Source organism: Vombatus ursinus, unplaced genomic scaffold (genome assembly GCF_900497805.2).
Source record: "Vombatus ursinus unplaced genomic scaffold, bare-nosed wombat genome assembly UNPS02011334.1, whole genome shotgun sequence".
Taxonomy (NCBI): Eukaryota; Metazoa; Chordata; class Mammalia; order Diprotodontia; family Vombatidae; genus Vombatus; species Vombatus ursinus.
Window position 1 is genome coordinate 4957422 of NW_020951112.1, and position 22134 is coordinate 4979555.

Sequence of the window (22134 nt, forward strand, 5' to 3'; positions counted from 1 at the left end):
GGGCCAGCCGGCAGTGACTGAATGCCGTAGCTATTCTGGAAACAGAAGTGATGGCTCTGGCCTTGCTTTTATTGTCACTTCACTCTATGTAGTTTTCACTTAGATGCAGACTTTGACATTGCTATTTTTTGCCAGCTCTCTGGATGTTGTGATTACAGTACTTGTCTCTTATCATGCCTCTTGTTGCCGTCTGCTCAGGAATGCTGTGGATTATTATGATGCTTAGCAAATTTTTAGTTGCTCGGCAACTATGAAACCTGTTCTCATCCATGTTCTAGGATTTCAAGAGATCTTTTTTTTTTTTTTAATGACAAAACTGGAAAAGATGCAAGAGAATGCCAGAAAAAGGCCAGATCATTTTTTTTTTCAGTCATCTCCCTGCGGTGTGGCATTTGCGTTGATTTGGTGCACGAGTATATGGTGAAGTGATAAAGGAATATTATTGACTTGATTTGCTAAGATGGAAATCAAAGGCCAACTATGGTGGAAAGCTTAGGCAGTGTGGTACACTAAATAGCATATGAGATTTGGAGTCTGGAAGACCTGAATTGTAATCGCCCCTCTTACATTCAACAATTGTGTGATCCTGGATAAATTACCGTGCCTCTCTGGGCTTCTGTTTCCTTATCTGTAAAATGACAGGGTATAAATTTAGTGACCTCTAAGGTTCTTTCTGACTTTAAATTCATTATCTTATGATCAGTAGGGAAGGGAATGAGAGTTCTTCTCAATCTCAACTATCCCTCCCCAACTTCTCTCTCACACACATAGACATTTCTTGAGCCACTGAGTGGGCTTTGAAGCTCTAGAGACCACTTTGTTTCTCCTCAGGTTGCTCTAATGGGAAAGTTATACTATAAATATGTTTCCAAATTGGAGCAATAACTAATGGGAAAATCTTCCTATTTTTTGGTCTTGTGATCTGTCACTGAAGACAGATGAATTAAAAAGTTTTGATCTTTTGGAAGATTTTCTTAAAGCTTCAAAGAGGAAGGAAAAAACCAACCTTAAATGGGGATATGGAGGGAAAGGAGCATGAATAAAGTTCAGTTACCGGGATTGAGGAGGTAAATTCCTTCGTCTTCAATAGGAAGAGATAGTAGCATCCAGAAAGAATCAACTTCTCCCTTTGCATTGAATTTCTTGTACAACCTTTTCCTCCTGATTGTCAGTGCTATATAGAAATGATTGTGATTTTTTAAAATTTATTTTGTATCTTGCCATTTACTGAAGGTTTTAATCATCTGTTAGCTTTTTTGCTGATTCTCTGAGGTTTTCTAATTACCTGCAAATAGGGCTACCTGTCCTTTTTGCTGATGTTTGTGACTTTAATTTCTCCCTCAGTATTTCTATAACTATGTCAAATAATAGCAGATTGCAGGAGGCATCCTTGTTTTACCTGTTTCTATTGAGAAAGCTTCCATTGTTTCTCCATTGCTAATGATAGCTCTTGGCTTTTTTTATATATACTTTGTATCATGTTAAAGAAACAACTTATTTCTTTTGGCAAATCTGAGAAAAGAACAGTTTTCTTTTCTAAAAGCAGTTATTAATTTTGTTACTCTCTGGTAGGATCATGGTTTTTCCCCCTTAGTTTGAAATGTAATCAACCAGTCAAAAATCAATTTCATTAGCAAAGAAAATGATATTGAAATACATGACTAAAACTCAAAAAAATGTAAAACATTTACAAGTTGTTTTTTTTAATGTTATTCTTTACCATTCTGTTGATTTTCCTTGCATACTCTTTGAGTCCACTTGGTCAGTTGTCGATGTTGAAATATTTTCAAGATAAGATATAGTTTTCTGTTTATATCAGCAGTCGTCTGTCTGTGAAATATGGACGAACCAGAATGCAGGATTTCCATTCTCAGCGATCCATCAGGTTCATAATGTAAGACAATGAACGGTTATGTTCTCTTTATCAATTTGCACCGTGTGATGTCTTGCCAAGTGTTGTGAGCAGTTATCAACAGGTGCTATGTCCTGAAAGTGCCAGATGGTTTGTAATGTCCCCTGATACCTGAGGTTCTTTGTCTGTGCCTTCATTTATCATGCCTCGTGATTCGTTGGTGTGGAAAAAACATGTCCGGAGTCAGAGTATACTCAGCTTTTAAAGTCTTCAGTCACAACCCACCCCATGTCAGTCTTGATCTATATTCCTGATGTCTGCGTTGACTTGCTTTTGCAGGGAAGGTGGAAAAACTAAACTAATATGTCCATATGTCCACTTCTTCCCCATCTTGTACTATTTATTTCCCTCTCTGTGAGGTGTCCTTCTCCCCACCACCCTTGTGTCTGATATGCCCTAGTGCAGAGGTCTATGCTCTTTGCTTATAGCCAGCCTAATCAAAGTATGGTTTGCATGACAACCTCTATGAATTTCATGCAGTTTGCTCAAGATCAGAAACATATGTCATAGAGGTGCCAATTCCTAACTAAACAGTAATTCTCAACCTTTCTCAAATCAGAAGGTCAGTGAAATTTCTACTCATTTTGCTCCAAAATACTTAACATTAAAACTTTCCAAACTCACCTTTTCATAGTATGAGAGAGTTCCATTTTATTTGGGAAAAAAATCAAACATTGTCCATTCTTTTCATTTTTAATTAAAAAATATTTTTAAATCCTTCTAGTTTTTTTCTGCAGAGGAGCTTTTATTGAAGAATTTGGTCTACCATGGTCCTGCTCTAGTAAATTGGGCAAAGAAGTAGAAGGACTGGTGGATCCCACTGAGCCAAGATGGCATTGAGTCCAATCCTGGCAAGTGGACTATTGTCCAAAGAGCAGCCTGGCCAAGTTCAGCCTGTCATCATCAGGAGTTTGGACGTCCACGCTAGGAAGAGCACTGGCTCTAGAGTGAGTCAGAAGACCCAGGTTCAAATTCTGCCTCTGCCACCTACTACTCATTTGACTTTGGGCAAGTTACTTTCTGGACCTGTTTCCTCATCAGTAAAAAATGAGGCAAACCAAATGCCCTCCAAGTTTCTTTTCAACTCTAAAATCCTATGATTTTTTTCTGCCCATGGCAACTCATAAAATTTACTAAGACATGGAAAGCCAGTGATGAGCTTCAAAGAAAGGAATGTCTGAACCAATGACAGTATTGGTCCCTGAAATATGAAATGAGTAGACTTGCATCTGGAGGGAGTTTGGACCCTCACGCTACCTCAGTATTCTGGTTGAGAATCACTAATCTGCATTTAATTAGCAAGGGAGGCCCTCTCTCAGTGTGCTGTATTGAAAAGATACTGGGTTTTTTCAGTGCATGGTTTTTTCAAAAGAGAAGGGTATTGGCTTGTGTGATCTGTAATGTCCTTGTAGCCAGCGTTTGACCATTGCCTAGTGTTGCTATACAACCAAGAAAATGGTGTCTGTACAGTGACTTCAGGAGTCCCTCCAAAACTTAAATGAACTCTGGGACACTTTTGAGTGTTCAGGAGTGACCCTCTCCTTTTAATAGCCTTCCGAGTCTGGCTCATACTAGGAATTCTATTACATTCCACTCCACAAGTATTTACCAAGCATCTGAGGATACAAAGAAAAAAAAAAGAAACAATTCCGCTTACCTCCTACTTTTGGAGCAGATGCAGATATGAACAAAATAACTACCAAATTATGTGGATAGGGAAAGTACCAACTGAGGAGTCTTGTGTAGCATAGAGCTCTAGACTTAGTCAGGAAGACTTGACACTCAGACATTTACTAGCTGTGTGACACAGGGCAAGTCACGTAACCTCTCTGGGCTTCAGTTTCGTCATCTGTAAAATGAGGAAGGTGCACTCAGTAAACTCTTAAGGTCCCTTCCAGCTCTAAAACGATGGGCCCCAAACTGCTCAATGATATTTTGGCTATGAAAGCCTACATTTGGGGGCATTTGTAGGATACATTTTCTTATATTTACACTGCATATGTGAGAGTACATCTAAGTAAATATGCAGCTCCAGACAGAGCATTCTTTGAAGCCCTAAGGGATGCCAAAAATAAATACCATCATGTATGTCTCGCTTACATGTATATAGCTTGAGCGACAACCCAAGTTTATTAGAAATGTCGGAAGCAAAATCCTTAAAATTGCAGCTCCTATGAGAATGTTCTACTTGGATTAGGTTCTGGTGCTTCTTCTACAGTGAACCTGGAATAAATTGGCTAATTGATAATGGGCCAGGGGAGAGACAAAGAGTAGGTGGGCAGAACCAGTCAGGGAAGAAAGATTGAAAAGCTTCTAAAGAAACAAAAATCAATTAAATCCTAATCAAAGAAGGGTGTCGATAAGGATTTGGAGACACCTTGCTTTTCTTTTTCATTAAAAAAAGTTAATACACAATTATGGTTTTTAATTACTTGCAGCCATTATTACATAACTGAAGCTTAGAATATACAAAATGTTCCCCAAATTCAGTTTCCCTTTGCATTTAGAACAAGATTTTAAAATCATAATTTTAATAATAATTTGGCTTTTTTTGAGAGAGAGAAAACTAAGATTTTTCGTCCCATAATTTATTTTAGATTCTGCAACACAGGGTAATGAACGTGGTCCAACTAATTTCTTTTTTAATAATGAATTTTTTTAAATTACCATTCATAGGTATGGATATGGCAGCATGATTATTCAGGAGAAATATCACTATTTGAAGTTCAAATCCTGGCTTTTTTATTTCCCTGGGCCTCAGTCTCCCCATCTATAAAATGAGGATTTGACTATAGGAGGCCACCAGCCTGTGATTCCTTCCTACAAAAAAAAACAAGACTGATTTCTGCCTCCTTCAATACATGAAATTCACATCCCTGTGGGCTTGGCAGCCCTAGCATAATCCTACTGGGCTTTTACATTTACCCACAGCAGGTATGAAGAAAGCTGAGGACTGGGTTATATAATGCAAGGCTAGTCACAGCAAATCACACCCTTTTATCTCTGACAGTTGGTACAATAAGACGAACCCTGTGAATACTTGTTGAGCTGTATGGCTTACATTAAATCTTCCTGTCATTTCAGGATGCCACCATTTTTCATTCCATTTAAGGCCTTGTTAAGGCAAAGTTCTCCCTCTTTTATTGATTTCCTTTACTATGTATAAATGACCTTGGAAAAATAGCTCCAAGGTTCTGTATAAAAACAAGGAGAAAGAGAAATTAAACAACTACATAGTGTAAGAGGCAGCTACTGCCTAGTGGACAGAGAGCTGACATCAGAGGTAGGAAGAAGGGTTTCAAATCTCAGCTCTGACTCATATTGGCTGTGTGACCCTGAGCAAGTCACTTTATCTCTTAATGCAGATAATACTTTGCAAGAGGTCCCGACCTGCATTGTTAGAAGAAATTACCTTACTGGGAATTCTCTAGATCAAGTGAGATAGTATTTATAAAGCACTTAGTATACTGCCTGGCCCATAGTAGACATTTAATAAATGCTTATTCCCTTCTCTTCCCCCTCCCTATCCAAAGAAACAGGTCTGGATTAAAAAAAAAAAATGGCATACAGTGGTATCAAACTCAATGCAAACAAAGCTGCATATTGACTTAGAAAACCACAAATTCATATTATCTGTGCTGTATTGTGAGGCAGCTAGGTGTCTCAGTGGATAGAAGAGCACTGAGCCTGGAGTCAGGAAGACCTGAGTTCAAATTTGGCCTGACACTTACTAGTTGTGTGACCCTGGGCAAGTCACTTAACCTGCTTTGCCTTAATTCACTAGAGAAGGAAATGGCAGAAGCCACTCCAATATCTTTGCCAAGAAAACCCCATAAGGGGTCAAAAAGAGTCAGACTAAACAACATGCTGCATTGTATTTTTATTTATTTTGTTAAATATTTCCCAGTTACATTTTAATCTGGTTCTAGCCACATTCAAGAGTTTTGTAGGTGTTTTAAGGCTGCAGGAGTTTGCCACCTCTTCACTATAAGCCATACCCTATTTTCCTAAATTGCTGTTGACCCATTAGGACAGATTGAAGAAGATAGGTTTGTCTGACTAGTAAAGGCCCCTTTAAATCCATGGAGTCTGATGAGAACTATTTTAATTACCAAATGTTTAATAAATACCTCTATGAGCCAGCCACTGTACTGAGTGCTAGATATTCAAAAACAAAAGGGCAACGGACAAACCCTGGCCTCAAGAAGCTTACATTCCACTATCATGTGTAATTAGCAAAGGAGACCTAAGGTTGTACAGGTCTGTAAACTATTCAGTCCTTTGTAAAAGAGTAGGGTGGTAAATACAGGCCAGATGTTAACTAGGTTAACTCTTGTAATTCTAAGTAAATATTATCTTGGTTACCCTTGGCTGTAGCTCCATGAAAGGTGATCATGACTTATAAACATACTAATATAAGTTTAATCTGTGCTAAGACTTTTGGAACACCCTGTTTTTAATATGGAGACCTTCTGGACTTAATTTTGGTTTTGCTTTTCATTAACATTTTTTCCCAAAAGGAGAGCTTACCAAAGTGTGTAATGAACGACTCAGCTTCTTTTTTTTTGGTTTCCAAAACTTCAGAGAATGCTGATCTTCCATAGGTGTGTTGCTGTAATTCTCTGCACACCTGTTGTTCATCAGGGCTTCACAAATTTCAGATTTCCACATCAGCGTCTCTTCATCCAGTCCAGAAAGCCGATTCTGGGCTGGATTTGTCTCTTGGTTCCTTCCTCCTTGAAGACAACCTCCAAACTTTTGGAGACCCTGGACAAAACTGGGACCTTGCACTTCTGGGATAGACCACTCTCACTCTTTTCTCCTTCTACTCAGACAGTAGAGTGGTGATGGTTCCCTCAGACCTAAGGGCAAAATACATACAACCAATGCTTTAACTGGATCCAATGGTTGGAACCACATAATCTGTAGCAAATTAATGAGAGAAAGAGAATCCACATCAGAAAGGCATCCGGGTGTTCTTAGAGGTAGGGTCATAAAAAAAAAAGTTGATGAATTTCTAGGAAGAAAACAAATTTCTCTTCTATGAATTCTATCTTAAGCAACCCCATTTCCTTTTTACTCAGTTGAATACATACTTCTGAAAATAGTGCTGACAAAATTTCAGTTTCTATTTCCAGATATGCAGATTCAGACCCTGTGGGGGAATTTTTAAACCTCTGGGTTGGAGTACAGTTTCAGGAACACAAAGAAATGTGTTCTCTCTCCTCTTTCCCCCTCTACTCTACTCTCTTTTTTTTCTCAGTCATCCTTCCATTTTTCTTTTCTCCCTTGTCACCTCAGATAAAAGGCCAGGCTTTTCTCCTCCTGATGTGGTGGCAAGCGTGCATTTTGAGGCAGAAGACCTGGGTTCTAATCCCAGCTCTGCCACTTACTATCCTCATGACCTTGGACATGTCCCTTCACCTCTGAGATGTCAATCTCCTCTTCTGTCCGATGAAATGTAACTTCTAAGGTCCCTCCTGGCTCTCATCTTTAAGATCCTCTGATCTCCATTTTTATCACAAAAAGTCATAGATGGTGGTCCTCCCTGATTTAAACCCAGAATTAGGAGTTTTGGGGTTTTTTTTGCAATTCCTAGAGCAGCCACAGGTGAGCCTACCCAAAAAGGTGCCATGCACACAGACACCAGTAGTTTGGTTTCTCCAAATACTCATCTACTAGACTGAGGTGGTTTCCATGAGGATGTGCCTTAGAAGGTAGTGCTTGCCAAACCCTATGTTGCTGCTACTTCTCACGCTCATGATGTCCGTCCTCATTTAGAACTGTGTTTGGCTGCAATTCTGTTTTGTGTTGGGGGATTCCGTCTGATTCTAGCTCCCCTAAAAGTGCCTGGGCTAACTAAAAAATTGGCGTCACGGGTTTGCATCTTCTCTGCATGTTTAACAAACTAACATGCCAACTCCCCTGTAATTCCCTCTGCATTCTCCCGCCGATACCCCTAACCCCATCCCCCGCTGTGTCTGACTGGGTTTGTGCAAGGGAAAGAGGATTCTCCCCAGCTCTCCTCTAATAAAGCTGAAACGTGAAGCAGGTGCTTGGTTTGAGAAAAATGCATCAACCGAGTCTAGGGCTGCTCTTTGGCCGTGTAACTGAATTCCCCAGATCTCCCTTTTGTATCGTTCGACAGAGTGGTGTGCAAACTTCTGTTGTTGTGTGGCGGTGTTGTATTATCTTTGTAGCATTGTATTATACTTGTGGGTCATGCTGGGGCTGTAGGGAGGGTTTGGGAGAGGGGCGGTGATTGGCCATCTTGGGAATCCTGGGTTTTCAAATCATTTGGGCCACCTTCTAAGTGCCAGAAGCTCTCACCATTCTAAGGTCATCAGTTCTCTGTCCAACAAGATTTTGGTCTGTGCTTTCAAATCTATTCGGTTTCTGGGGCAGTTGCTTCCAAACAGTTGGAATAAAGATTACGCAGAAGGTTTACCAAGCGATAATGATCTATGAGGAGAAGAGGAGAGGGTAAGATTCTTCAGGGAAGATGTCAGAGAGAAATAGAACATCAGATCACTGTGGTCATTCATTAATGCTTTTCCAAACAGAAAAGCTTCACATCAAAAAAAAAAAAGTAATGGGGCAGCTAAGTGGTGCAGTGGATACAGCACCAGCCCTGGAGTCAGGAGGACCTGAATTTAAATCTGTCCTCAGACACTTATTAGCCGAGTGACCTTGGACAAGTCGGGGGAGGGGGGGGGGGGGGGGGGGGGGGGGGGGGGGGGAATTAAAGAATCAGACCCAATCAGGAATGAGTCAGAAAACATAATCCCTAAATGAATAGCAACAGGAATAATGTCTTTAAGATATTAGCAGATGGAAAGTAGGAAACCAGAGTAGAAATGGATGGGGGGGGGGGGTGTAATGATTGAAATAGTAGAGTGATAACAGAAAATGAGAGAAAAGAAGCAACAGGAGAAGATAGAACCTGGCAATCTGGTGGAGGGGAAAGCCTTCAGGGGGTAGCCTAGAGCTACTGAACTAGGATTATTTTTAATGTGTGCAGAATTTTTCCAAATAAGTAACAGCCCTGCAGCCCTAGACCTGGTGGGAGATCCTGCCCATTTAGCAAATGACCCAGTCTTTACAGAATGACAGTCACCTTCTTTGGGGACTTCAGGATGAGCCAGGGTTTTCCAGGAGCAGAGGCCATGGCTTTGCCTGGCCCCTTTCCACCGCTGGCAATGTCCCGGGGAAGAATTTCAGTAACTTAGCAGCAGTAGCCTACTCTGACTCCCACATCATGGGGATGGTGCCAGAGCACCCTTTAAGACAAACATAGATGGGGATCCTTCTGCTCACTCATAAGGCACTGTGCCAGCCCCTGGGGAGGAAGGTACAAAGACAAATTAGACACTCTTCCTCAAGGAGGCTACACTGTTCCCACAGCAAAACAAAGCCTTGGAAAGAGAATCATTTGTCCCCAAGCACAAACTTACAAGTTTATTATCACAATAGAGGCTGTTTTTATTCCCGGCCTGGCCTTTGTACTGGGGGATAATTTTGTTTCTCTAATTTGCCCCCTCCAGTTAATCCCTCGCCGAAACTTTATTTTCATTTGGGAGTCCAGCAGTTGTAGGGTCTTACTCTCTCACTGCCTTCCCAAGGGCTTTTTGCCTCCACCTCCTAAAGAGTTAGAACTTTTTTTTTCCCATTATTGGGGGAAGGAGGAAATCGGATTCCAGAATTTAACTCACATCCAGTCTTATTTTGTTTAAAAAGCTACCATTTCCTAGTCTTACTCTAAAGATCTAGTCTTAGTTATGCCCACCTGAGCAGAAAAAATAAATAAATGAAAGACAGAACAGGCAACATCTCCACCAGGGACGAATGTACAATTATCTGCAGGAATTCTATTGCTGCCCACCCACAGAGACACACTCGAGAAGAAACACCCACATGGGCCTTTGAATTTGCAGTTTATTTCACTGGTCAATTGCGGTAACAGGTAAACACACAGAAGAGAATGGTGATCCAGTGATGGAATGCACGTGTGCTTGGGAGTGGGCGGGAGGGAGGGGGCGGGTAAGCATCTACACTGGAAATATCAAGAGACAGCCATATGCTTGTAATTGCCAATTCAATTTCTCACACGCAGGTGTATGCTTAGTGGGCCAAATGTGACCTTTGACATTTTAAATGTTATTTGTACTTTAAGGTCTTCTAAGGGGAAGCAATTATGCCTATCAAGAGAGCAGCAAAAGGGTTATGACTTTAATGGAGTTGGATTCAGAGGTGGGATGTTAGCTGTCACCATTTCACATCACTTCTCTTTTAGAATTTGTTTAGTTACTTGACTTAAGCAGCACCTTGCCTCCAGAGATGTCAAATGATTGGCAGCCAGTATCAAACAAGGGGCTTGACGATTATGGAACATAAGCATCCTGGATGTAAACACATTGTGAAATAAATTTTATGATATATTCAACTAGAAAACGCTTTCCAACACTAAATTTCTTTTTTTTTTCTGTTGGTAGACTTAGTTTATCATCTCTGTATGTCTTCATTTTCTGTTTAAATGTTTTAGTTTCTTAATTACTTAAATGATCAGATTTTGAAACTTTATTTCAAAGCTTTCCGTTTTACATTCTAAAGCTAGAACAATTCACATGCCACTTGCACTTCAAAGTTAATGAAACATTGGGAACATGGAATGTTAGTCATAGATATGCGGTAAATTTGCAACATAGAATTTGTATGCCTACACACCACCACAGTATGCATGTATGTAGTGCATGGACAAAAAGAGCTGAAGCTATAGACAGTGAAGAAGCATCATGACATTGCCTACTGCTTATATTACCTTGAGAATAAATGTGATTTTCAGACAGGAGACTGGGGAGAGCCCTCTATTACTTTGAGACCGCCTAATGAAGCCACGGCATCAACACCTGTCCAATACTGGCAGCATCACCCAGAGAAACTCATCTTCCAGTCATGTGATTATAAAGCTTTTGTAAGTCATGCTACGTTCCATATTTAAGTAATCAATTAAGTAATCAATACTACGTGTTTTCTCTGGGGAAAGATTTGGGTTGAGTTTTATTTATTTATTTTTTTAATCTAAAGTCCAACAATGCTTATCTTCAAAATCTCCCTTTCCTTCCTTAGTCTCCCTTTCACCTACCTTCCAGATGCCTTCTCTTTTTCTCTCCCTCCACATTTCTTACCTTCCTCCATCCCTCCTTATTCCATCCTTTTCTCTCTCCCATATGCCTTTCTCCACTCTCTCCTCTCCTTCCTTTCTTCCTCCCTTCCTAGAAGAGTCTTTTACAGAAAATAATCGTCATGCTAAGATTGCATAGCTAAAGCATTTAATCACCAAAGTCCATAGTATTCCTTTGCCTCCTCGCTGAGTTCTTAAAATAAAGTGCCACCTTCTGAGGATTAGGCAAGATGGAAGAAAAAAGAAAATGCGGTTAGTTCCTAATTAGCGAAACTAATGAATCCCATGGAGTGACTACATTTCTTCAAATTTGTACTATTCAAAATTGTTACTGTGTAAGGTACCGTCATTGGTTCCAGCCTATAGAAATATGGAGTGTTGATTATGCAACCACTTTAGGGGGATTCCTTATTGACACTCATTGGAACCTAACTAGGTCATATCTACCCAAATCCATATGTACCCAAATTCACCTTAAAATCTGGGGGCTCAGCATATACCTTCCTCATTACAACATTCTGATTGCTATTACTATTATTATTATTATTTTGTGGGGCTGGGGGATTAGTTATATTCAGCAGAAGATTATGAGTCACGTATACAGGTAAATTTCAAAAGTGATGGCAGGCATTGAGGCATCTGGTGGTTTCTATGACTACAGTACAAGTTGTAGCTGAGACCTCTGCAGCTTGCCTCCCTGGCTCAATTAGGGAAAACTTTCCACTTAACCTAAAAGATAAAGGTTTGCCTTGGCCAGCTCTCTCTTAATTCCATTTGGATTCAAATGTTCCTGATGAAGATTTGGGCATCTCTTAGACCATTTCCTCCCTTATGATGCCTGGTCCCACCATAAAGCTATCTTGAAACTCTGGGATGATTCCAATGGCATGTCTCATGGAAATACCTCCACTGGTACAGCCCAGTGCCACCATTAGTAGCCTTATTAGCAGGACCTGGGTTCAAATCCCTCTTGGGATGTTCACTGCCAGTGTGACTTTGAGCTTCCATTTCTTCATCTATAAAATGAGGAGATTAGCCTAGATGGCTTCTTAGATACCTTCCAGATCTATGTGTATGATCCTATATGTTCGTTCGATCAAATGGGTTTGTGGTTAAGATGAATGTGCTCTACTCCATCCAAGACGTTGTTTTTGAATGGGATATAGTCCAGTGCAAAGAGTGCTGAAAATGGAGTCAGAGGACCCAAGTTCAAATCCAGTCTCTGATGTGTCAGAGCTCAGGCAAATCACTTCACCAGCCTGTGCCTCAGTTTCCACTTATAGAAAATGAGCAAATTAGATCAGATGAACTTTGAGTTCCCTTCCAGCTCTAAATCAGTAGCCCCATGACTTCATTCCAAAAGGATCCTAGCTCTAGAGAAACAAAGGAACTCAGGCTACCTAGTCCATTGCCCTCGTTTTAAAAATAAAGAAACTGAGGCCCAGAAATGTGAAGTGATTTGGACAAAGTATCACAGGTAATAAGAAATGGAGGAAGGATTTGAACCCAGGCCCTCTGATTCCAGAGTCAGGATTCTTCCTGGGCACAATCCTCTAAAAGTAATGGATCATTCCTAGTCTGTTTCCCCTTCCTGCCCCATTCACTGTGCACAGTGCCAAAATTTCCAGAGAAGGAATTAGGCTTAACTGCCTCATTTTGGTTTTCTCTACCCTGAAACCCCAGGGAGCCCAGTTTCCCTATCCTCACCCCTATTCCAGGTGGGTGAGCCACAATGCATGCAGCTGTGAATGAAAAGGGCCCCTTTCCCCCCAAAGAACAGTGTCTGCCTAGTATAATTGCCTAGGCAACTGAATCACCCAGTGGGCTGTGCATTACTTGGTCTCTCAGCTGTAGGGTACATACAGCCCAGCAATTACAGGGAGAACGCTGGGATTATTTATTTTTGCAGACGTTGCTGCGTCACAAAAAGAGGGGGGGAGCATATTTTTTGATGCCCCATTTTACAATTCAATGTGATTTTTGTTAGATGATACCAAGTGAATACTGTAGTTTTGTTTTGTTTTGTTTTTGGAGAACAAGTATCAGGCCAGAGAACCACTGGGAAAATGTCTGTTTTCTTTTTGGAACCCCATAAGGCTCCACTCTGGTCACCTCTTTCAAGAGGATTTCCCTCTGTGCCACACCCAGTCTTTTGTGTTGATTCTGACACTACCTATATGATTTCAGACGAGCTGCAACCTCCCTGGGCTTCCATTTCATTGGCAAACTGTAGGAGGGAGGGCAGACTAGATAGACTCAGCCATCCCTCCCAGCTGTAGACCCGTTCCTTTGATTTGTAAATATCTTGTATTTCTTCCCTTATCTGTGGATAAATCCTAGCTAACTGTAAGCTCCTGGAGGGCAGAAACTGGGTCAATTTCATCTTTATCTCCCCTGCACATAGTAGGTGTTCTAATTTAATGCTTTTTTCAGTTGGTTGTTTGACTGGTTGCCTTTCACAATATTAGACAATCCTAGACAATGGAATTTTTGCTTTCTTTCAGTATTTAGGTTCTATGCTGATTAAAGAACTTCGAGGGACAGAATCAACACAAGATGCGTGTGCCAAAATGAGGGTAAGTCACCCCTCCATTGCTGTATAGAAGCCAAAATAGTAAATGCTCATGTAGAAAGTTAAAACTTGTGAATTGGAGTTTCCTTCAGCTATCCAGGTGTTAAAATTGCACTGGGCATTTGGGGCCATCCATGCCTACTTAAGTAAGTCCTTTCTCAGGTTGGTGTGAGAGCTTCTTTATATTTGTTCCGAGACTCAAAACTTCCTAAGAAGGTCTAGCCATTAGTGGTGCAATGGGAAGAGCCCTGGGTTTGGAGTCAGAGGGCCTGAGTTCAAATCCCAAATGTGCAACTTATGACCTTTGTGACCTTAGGCACATCCTTTCCCCCCTCCGGACCTCAGTTTTCTTATCTGTAAAATGAGGGGGTTGGCCTAGATGGTCTCTGTGCTTCTTCCCAATCCTAGGTCTGTGGTCTTAGATTATATGTTACAAGAGTACAGCATAATGTGCGCTGGTTCTGAAGCCAGAAGAGGTGGTTCAAATCCCACCTCTGATGCTTGCTACCTTTGTGACCTTAGGTAAGTCACTTAACCTCCACGGGACTCAGTTTTCTCACCTGTAAAATGAGGGGGTTGAACTCCAGGGCGTCCGAGGTCCCATCCAACTCCAGACCTAGGAGACTATGAACAGAACCCATTTTGAGACGCCACTTTTTTTTCCCCACAAGCTCCTCTTGGTCAGAACCAATTTGGAATGAATTCCATGTATGTAAACAAGCTGCATGAGGCTGACTTAGACCTGGAAGGGATCATCTCAACCAACCCCCTCATTTTATAGATAAGGAAAATGAGGCTCAGAAGAGGGAACGGGATTTGCCCAAAGTCACAAAAGTAACAAGTGGCAGATTCAGGATTCGAATGCAGGTCCTTCCCCTTATGTGTGATGTGACTGCTTTACTATTGTGCTTCAGCCCATAGCAGAAAGCTCTAGGGAACCTGAATCAGAGAGGTGCCCTGTTGTATTCTGGCTTTCTTAACAAAAGAGCTTCTTCACTGGGAGAATTATAGGCCAAAATGTCCAGAAATACCTTTTTTACCAGGTGCTGTGATTTTGATGGAAAGTGCCCTGGACCCGAAGCATCTTGATAGCTAAGATCTAATCTTACCTCGGCCCCTCTCTAGCTGGGTGACTGGTGCAAGTCCCTGGGCCTCACTTTCCTTTTCTCTCTAAAATTTGGAACTTAGAGTAGATAATGTCTCAGGTCTCTTCCAGCCCTAATTTGGTATTGACTGGTACTTTGTACATGTTATTTTTCCTCAAGTGGAATATAAGATCCTTAAAGGTAGGGACCAGTTCCTATTTATCTCTATGAGCATGTGGTAGATGATTAAGAAATGCTTCTTAGGTTTAACTGAATTGAATTCTACGATTCTAAGTATATAGCTAGGCAGAGTGGATAGACAGCCAGCCTGGGAGGCAGGAAGAGCTGAGTTCAATCCCACCTTTTGTACAAACTGGCTTTATAACCCTGGGTAAGTCAGAATATCTCAATGCCCCCAAGCAGTACTCAGAAGGAGAGATACAGTTCAATGGTGGCAAATTCACATAGAAAAATGGGTCACTAATATTTACAGGAGGATCCCTACCTGCACATTGACTTAGTTTTTAAAATGTAATATTATCCATGTTTTACTGTGTTTTTATTTATTCTGTTAAATATTTTACTGTGTGACCTTGGGCGAGTCACTTAATAGCACCAGGGCAGTGGGTAGCACAGTGATTAGAGTGCCAGGCATGGAATCAGGAAGTCTCCTCTTCCTAAGTTCAAATCCTGCCTCAGACACTTACTAGCTTTGTGATCCTGGGCAAGTCACTTCACCCTGTTTGCCTCAGTTTCCTCATCTGTAAAATGAGCTGGAGAAGGAAATGGCAAACCACTCCAGTATCTTTGCCAAGAAAACCCCAAATAGAGTCACAGAGAGTCAAATACAACCAAAAATGACTAACAAAAATTACATTTTAATCTGGTTCAGCAACATTCGAGAATGTTTTTGACCCCTCTGGTATCATGGATGGAATGCTGGACTTGGAATCTTTATGACCTGGATTTGAATCCTGCCTCAGCCACTTACTTGGGCCTCAGTTTTGTTATCTTTAAATTGAAAGAGTTAGACTTCATGGGTCCATTCCAGCTCTAAATATAGCATTTATGGGGGCAGCTAGGTGGCACAGTGGATAGAGCACTGGCCCTGAAGTCAGGAGGACCTGACTTCAAATCTAGCCTCAGACCAAACACTTCCTAGCTGTGTGACCCTGGGCAAGTCACTTAACCCCAATTGCCTAAAAAAACAAAAAACAAAATAAATAAATAAATAAAATAGAGCATTTATAGTAACTGCTTACTATGTGGGAGGTACTATGCTTAGGAACTAAGGATACAAATATAAGCAATAAGACAGCCCCTGCCCTCAAGGAGTTTATATTCTAATGAGGAAAACAAATCATAAAACAGAGGTTAAAAAGTGGGGTGCAGGAGTGGAGAAAGAACCTGCAAAGGGGCATTTAGGAGAAATCTGGAGAGTCAGAAGCAGAGCTAGCCTGGGCACTTACTGAAAATCAAGGCTCTCAGAAAAACTCGCCAATGGGGGCAGGAATGAAGGTGAGGATGTGTCTTCCAGGACCAGAGATCCAGAGAGTCAGGAGGTCCCCATCTATGAGCCTTTGAACAAATGAGGAAATGTCTCCTGATCTTAAATCATTATATAAATGTTGACTATTTTCATTATCATTGGAAGAGCAACTTCGGATCTGCATTGCTAAAGGGAGTTTCTCCACCAAAAGTCCCCTGTGCCGATGAAGTCATAGATCCCAACCAAAAAACACAGAGGTATAGCAAAATATATATACATATAGCAAAACTAAATGCCATGACTAACTGATAATACTTATGAAAATGAGGACCTGTCTGGAATTAGAAAGAGTGACCTGAATACTTTAGGTTTTTCAGTCCTTAAAGCTTACTGATAGTTTCAGGGATATTTACAGACTGGCCCAAGAAAACTTAGTATCTCTATTCAATATTCATAACTAAATTATCTGGCTGCAATCAGATTTAGGGCATCATCATAATCATTCTAAAGAATTCACCATGCACATGGTATTTAAAAGACACCAAATCTGTGATTCAGATTTCAATTAATTTCTTGGAATTGGATGCTTCTGAAATGCCTTTCTGATAGCAAGAGCAAAGAGGTTTTAATGGTCTCTGTGGAGTACAATGTGGTTAAATACTATTCTGGTGCTGAAATTGAGAGGTTGGGAACTGCTGCCTGTTTAGAAACCATTCTTCTGCTCCAGCATGAATTTTCTGGTGTGCAGCCCTCACTTTTGTTATGAGTTGTTTGCATGAAAATAGGGCATGTATTTATTGCTGCTTTGACTGTAGGCAACTCTTAATTCCACACCTGATTAAACAGGCCTTTCTGATTCACTCATTTGCAGGTTCATCACATGCAAAAGCTATGATTTCAATCAATTTGAGAAGGGTTTATTAAGTGCCTTCTATATGTCAAGCACTGGGGATAGAAAGACACATACACAGGAATAAAACAGCCCCTGCCCACAAAGGGCTTACAGTCTACAAGAAGAAAATATCATTTATATTTATAAGCTGAACTTGTGATTTCATTTGCATGGGGAACTCTTGGTGAAGAAATGTCCTCTCCTGTTGCTAATTGGCACGTGGTGGCAATTTCTAGACTTAACGAGGTTGTCTGGAGAATTTTGAGGTTAGGCAAGTTGCCCAGGGCCATACAACCAGTACATATGAATGGTGAGACTTCATCCTGGGTTTTCCTGACTTTGAGACTAACTGTCTAACCATTATTCCACACTGCCTCTAGATATATAAGCAAGCCATCAACAAGCATTTATTAAGTACCTACTATGTTCCAGGCACTGTGGATTTAAATACAAAGCATGAAACAATCCTTCCTCTTAAGGAGATTATGTATATAGGATGAATGAATGTCAAACATATGTAAAGTAAATACAGATTTGCAGATGAGGAAATTGAGGCAAACAGGGTTAAATGACTTGCTGAGAGGCAGTTAGGTGGCACAGTAGACAGACCTCTGGGCCTGGAGTCCCGAAGACTCATCTTCCTGAGTTCATATCTGACCTCAGACAGTTACTAGCTGTGTGACCCTGGACAAGTCACTTAATCCTGTTTGCCTCAGTTTCCTCATCTGTCAAATGAGCTGGAAAAGGAAATTGCAAACCACTCCACTATCTTTGCAAAGAAAACACCAAAGGGAATGACAAAAAGTTGGGTACTACTGGAAAAAAAACATTTAAATTGATAGGGGTGGCAAAATGCATAAACTACCATGTTAGTAGTAGTTATGTGACATAGAGACAGACTTGGAGTCAAGAAGACCTCAGTTCAAATCCCACCTTGGACACTTACCTTGGGCAATTTGGTTAACCTCTCTGAGTCTGTTTCCACATCTGTAAAATGGGAATACTAAAAAAATCCCACCAAGCAGGACTGTTGTAAGGATCAAATGAGGTAACATGTATAAAGCATTTTGCAAACCTTAGAACTAGACAAATGCTAGCCGTTGTTATTGTTATGTAAGCAAAGGCACATGGTAGGAAGGTGAAGGAGGTGTCCTTGGAATAGGGAACAGTCCACTTTGGCTGGAGTGTCATGAATTGTACACGAAGGCGAATAACTTGAGAAAGCATTGCAAAGGTAGAGATAGGGATAAGGATCAGATTTGTGGTTTGATTGGTCTAAGGAACTCCCAGATGAGAAAACTCCCTGTAGCAATGCAGCTCAGTACCCAATGCCTGGCCGCATTGAGAGCTTGAGTGATATGCCCAGAGTCAACAAATCTAGAGGCAAGGCTCGACCTTGGGGCTTTCTGGGTCCCAGTCCAGTTCCCCATCCACTACACCATGATGTTCTCCAAGTTAGGCTAGTATTCACTTGTGGAGGACTCTGATATCAGAAGTCTGGAAAGAGACCTGAAGATTTTAATGGACTGAGAATTCCGTATAAGCCAATGGTTGGGATCAGCAGCTAATCTGATTTAAGGTTGTACTGAGACATGGGTCACAACAGTCCTGCTGTCTACTGCCCTAGCCAGACCACACCTGGAGTACTGGGTCCGGGTCTGGGCACCACCTTCTATGGAGGACGCTGCCAAGTTAGGAGTGCCCAGAGGAGGACACCCAGGTTAGGGAAGTACCTTGAGACCATGTCATATGAGTAGCACCTGAAGGAACTAAGGATACATAGTCTTAAGAAAAGACTCAGGGAGACATTATAGCTGTTTTCAAGTGCTTGGAAGAGGGATTTGACTTGGTCTGCTGGGCCCTGAGGGCAGAACTAGGGATAAACAACAAGTTCAAATTGAAAATATGCAACTTTAGGTCAGAAAAGGAAAACTGTCCTAGCAATTAAATCAGTCCTAAAATGGCTTAGCCTGGGAAATTAGAATCTTCCTCCTAGGAGGTCTTCAAGCAAGCATCAAATGCCCACTTCCTCGACTTTTGAAATAGACCAGAAAACCCTCTGCTATGGAGTGGAGATTCCCAATTTCACATGTAGACCTCTTTTTGTTGTTGTTCTTTTAAGACACACAGAATTTCAAAATTATTCAGACGTCACATTTCATTTCCGAAATTGTTTCTTAGGAGAACCAAAAAAGAGGTCTACATGTGAAACTGGGAATCTCCACTCTAGAGAAGAGGGTTTTCTGGTCTATTTCAAATCTAACATGGTAGTTAGTTCCAAAGCTACCCTACTTGTCTGTGTCCCTTTCTGAATGAAAAATGTGATTCCAAAGATGAATGGCAGTAATAATCCTCAAGTGCTCATGGGATCATCCACCTCAAGCTGGAAAGGTTGGAGATTTGTCTGGGCACTAAGAGGTTAAGGGAAGTGCCTGGGTTTTCTGTTTTAGAGTATTAATTTCAGGTATCCATTGAAAAAGAGTGGGAAATTAACATTAGCTAAAATAAACAGCTTGGAAGTTCAGAAAAATCCAGTGATTTGTCCAAATCCTATGGGGTTTGACTTAAATCTGCTTTGAGCGAGATTTCTATGATATTCTGAAGTATTACAAAGGCTTGCTTTTAAAGTATTTCAAAAGATGAGCTGCTCCTCCTAGGAAGAAGCAGGAAATGACTTTATACTCATGTTCAATAAATTTGATGATGATAATGGAGTGATTTCTAACTTGACAGATGATGAGCAAGCATATTTATATAAATTACTTTCTCAACATTTAAGGTATCAAGATAATCTTACATTCATTTCTTGACATTTTCATTAGGCATGCATATATCTGAATGTACAATCAATAACATGTTTATTAAGCACAGGCAACTGTGTATATACCCACATGTGTGTGCATATATACATACATGTATATATGATTTCATTAGCGTAGGAAGTTCCCTTTACTACTGCAGATTGGTAGCCAACTCATTAGAGAGTTGGGGGGGGGAGGGAAAATGGGCAGTAATGAGAGATAAAGCAACTTTCTCAGGGTCACAGAGCCAGTAGGTCAGATACAGGACTGAAACCCAGATCTTCCTGACTCTAAGATTAGCCCTCAATCTACTACAACATGTTGCCTCTAAGTGTGGGTGTAGGCATTTAGGAGTTTGATGTTTGTTGAATTTAATATCTATTCAGGTTTTTCCTTCAGTTAAATTCACTGTAAGTTCACTCATTCACTTATAAACCAAAGTTTTGATGAATGACATAGAATAATTTGAATCCATTTATGGGTTAATTATGTATGTTAAGGAATTTTTTTCCCACTTAAGACAACTACTTAAATTGATGAAGAATTTCAAAATTATATAAATCCCTTCTGATTCAAACTTTTTTTGGGAGTTAAGACCTTAGGATAATCACAGCTCACATTTCTATAGTACTTTAAGGTTCATAAAGATTTTGACTCAAAATAACCCAAGGATGAAAGTATTATCCCCATTTTGTGCACAAAGCTAGAAAGGGTCATACTCTTTTCTTTGGATCCCAATCAATTTTTTTAAGCCCTCCCCCACTTTGTGTCCAATTCAAAGGGGCCTACACTCTATTACACTGCCCTCAGGTCAGAATTTTTTATTAAGTAAAATTACAAATGTATATTTTATCATTAGAGTCTTACCTCCTGCAAATATAAAAGTTTAGGAATTTCTTGTTCATTTTCAGTTCTGACTCTTTGTGACCCCCAATTAGTGTTTTCTTGGCAAAGATACTGGAGTGGTTTGCCATTTCCTGCTCCAGCTCATTTTACAGATGAGGAAACTGAGGCAAACAAGGTTAAATGACTTTCCCAAGGTCACACAGCAAATGTCTGAGGTCAGATTTGAACTCAGGAAGATGAGTCTTCCTGACTCTAGGCCCAGCACTCTAACCTCTGTGCCACTTAGCTGTCCCTCTTAGGGATTTAGGGTTAGAGTCGGCACTAGATGAGGAGTCAGGAAATTTGAGTTAAAATGTTGCTTACTACCTACATGACCTGGGCAAATCACTTAACTTTTCTGGACCTCAGTTTCCTCATCTGTAAAATAAGAGAGTCAGACTTGATGATCTCTGAGATCCACTCTTAACCTAGGATAAGCCCTTTTCATTAAAAGAATCTCTGTGAATTATTATAGTGATTCATTTTTATTCAGAGGAGGACACAAACAAGCACAGAAGTGATGGAATTACGAGGTTAAATTTGAAACATCCCCTCTAAACCCACAAGCTCTTCACATAGTTTCACAGACAAACGGTCCTCTTTTTCTATTCTCCTTTCTATAGGGAAATGTTCTTGTTGCTTGATGTTTGTCAAGTTTAAAATAACAAATAAAAAGAAAAATTATAGTCTAAAAATAACCACTCGAGTGTGGCATTCTTTGCATTATCTTTCAGAGATTATGAGAAAGTTTACCAAAATTCCCACCACCAATCTTTAAGCTCCTTCCCTTTGCTTCCTGTATTTTTTTATAATGGATGATATACTAGAAACATTTCAAAATCCTTGTTTTTAATAGATGGTGAATGTCTAAAGAGAATCTAGCCCATTCTTATTTACAGTTTTACACACACTCATATGCCCTCCAGTTGAGGTTCAAAACAATTGAAAAAGGAAGTTGAGGATTTCCATAGATCCCACCAGCTATGATATTCAGGCCCCAGGTTTAGCTTGCCTCCAGCTCTCATAGTCAGATAGGAGTACAGAGCTCCCCTTGGCCCACTGCAGCCAAGATTTCTCCTCTACCTCCAGGTAAACATTTAATATTGGCATTTCTCTCTGTCTCCTCCTGTGGTTCATTACTACACAGATCCCTCTAGATAGATCTGGGTCTGTACATGATTCTGCCAACAAACAGGCCCCATTTCCAGATACTTCATACTTTGCCTTGCTTATAAACTCCATATTCATTGAGTTGGAACAGAGAGAGAGATCTATATAGATATAGACATATCCTCTATTCTGCTCCCTCCCACACAC

The 22134-nt window shown here is 40.5% G+C and overlaps 1 protein-coding gene across 13 annotated transcripts in view; it reads left to right on the forward strand.

The window, feature by feature from the left end:
- Positions 1-22134, forward strand: part of ANKS1B (ankyrin repeat and sterile alpha motif domain containing 1B) — a 1327097-nt gene that overhangs the window by 1248966 nt on the left and 55997 nt on the right. For 5 of the 13 annotated variants that reach the window (XM_027855807.1, XM_027855809.1, XM_027855810.1 and 2 more), the window contains 2 exons: positions 10755-10883; positions 13598-13669. In XM_027855807.1, the coding sequence (XP_027711608.1) occupies positions 10755-10883; positions 13598-13669 (201 nt within the window). Of the gene's footprint in view, positions 1-1819; positions 1895-10754; positions 10884-13597; positions 13670-22134 lie in introns of all 13 variants that reach the window. The other 8 variants (XM_027855805.1, XM_027855811.1, XM_027855812.1 and 5 more) reach the window with 2 other exon arrangements.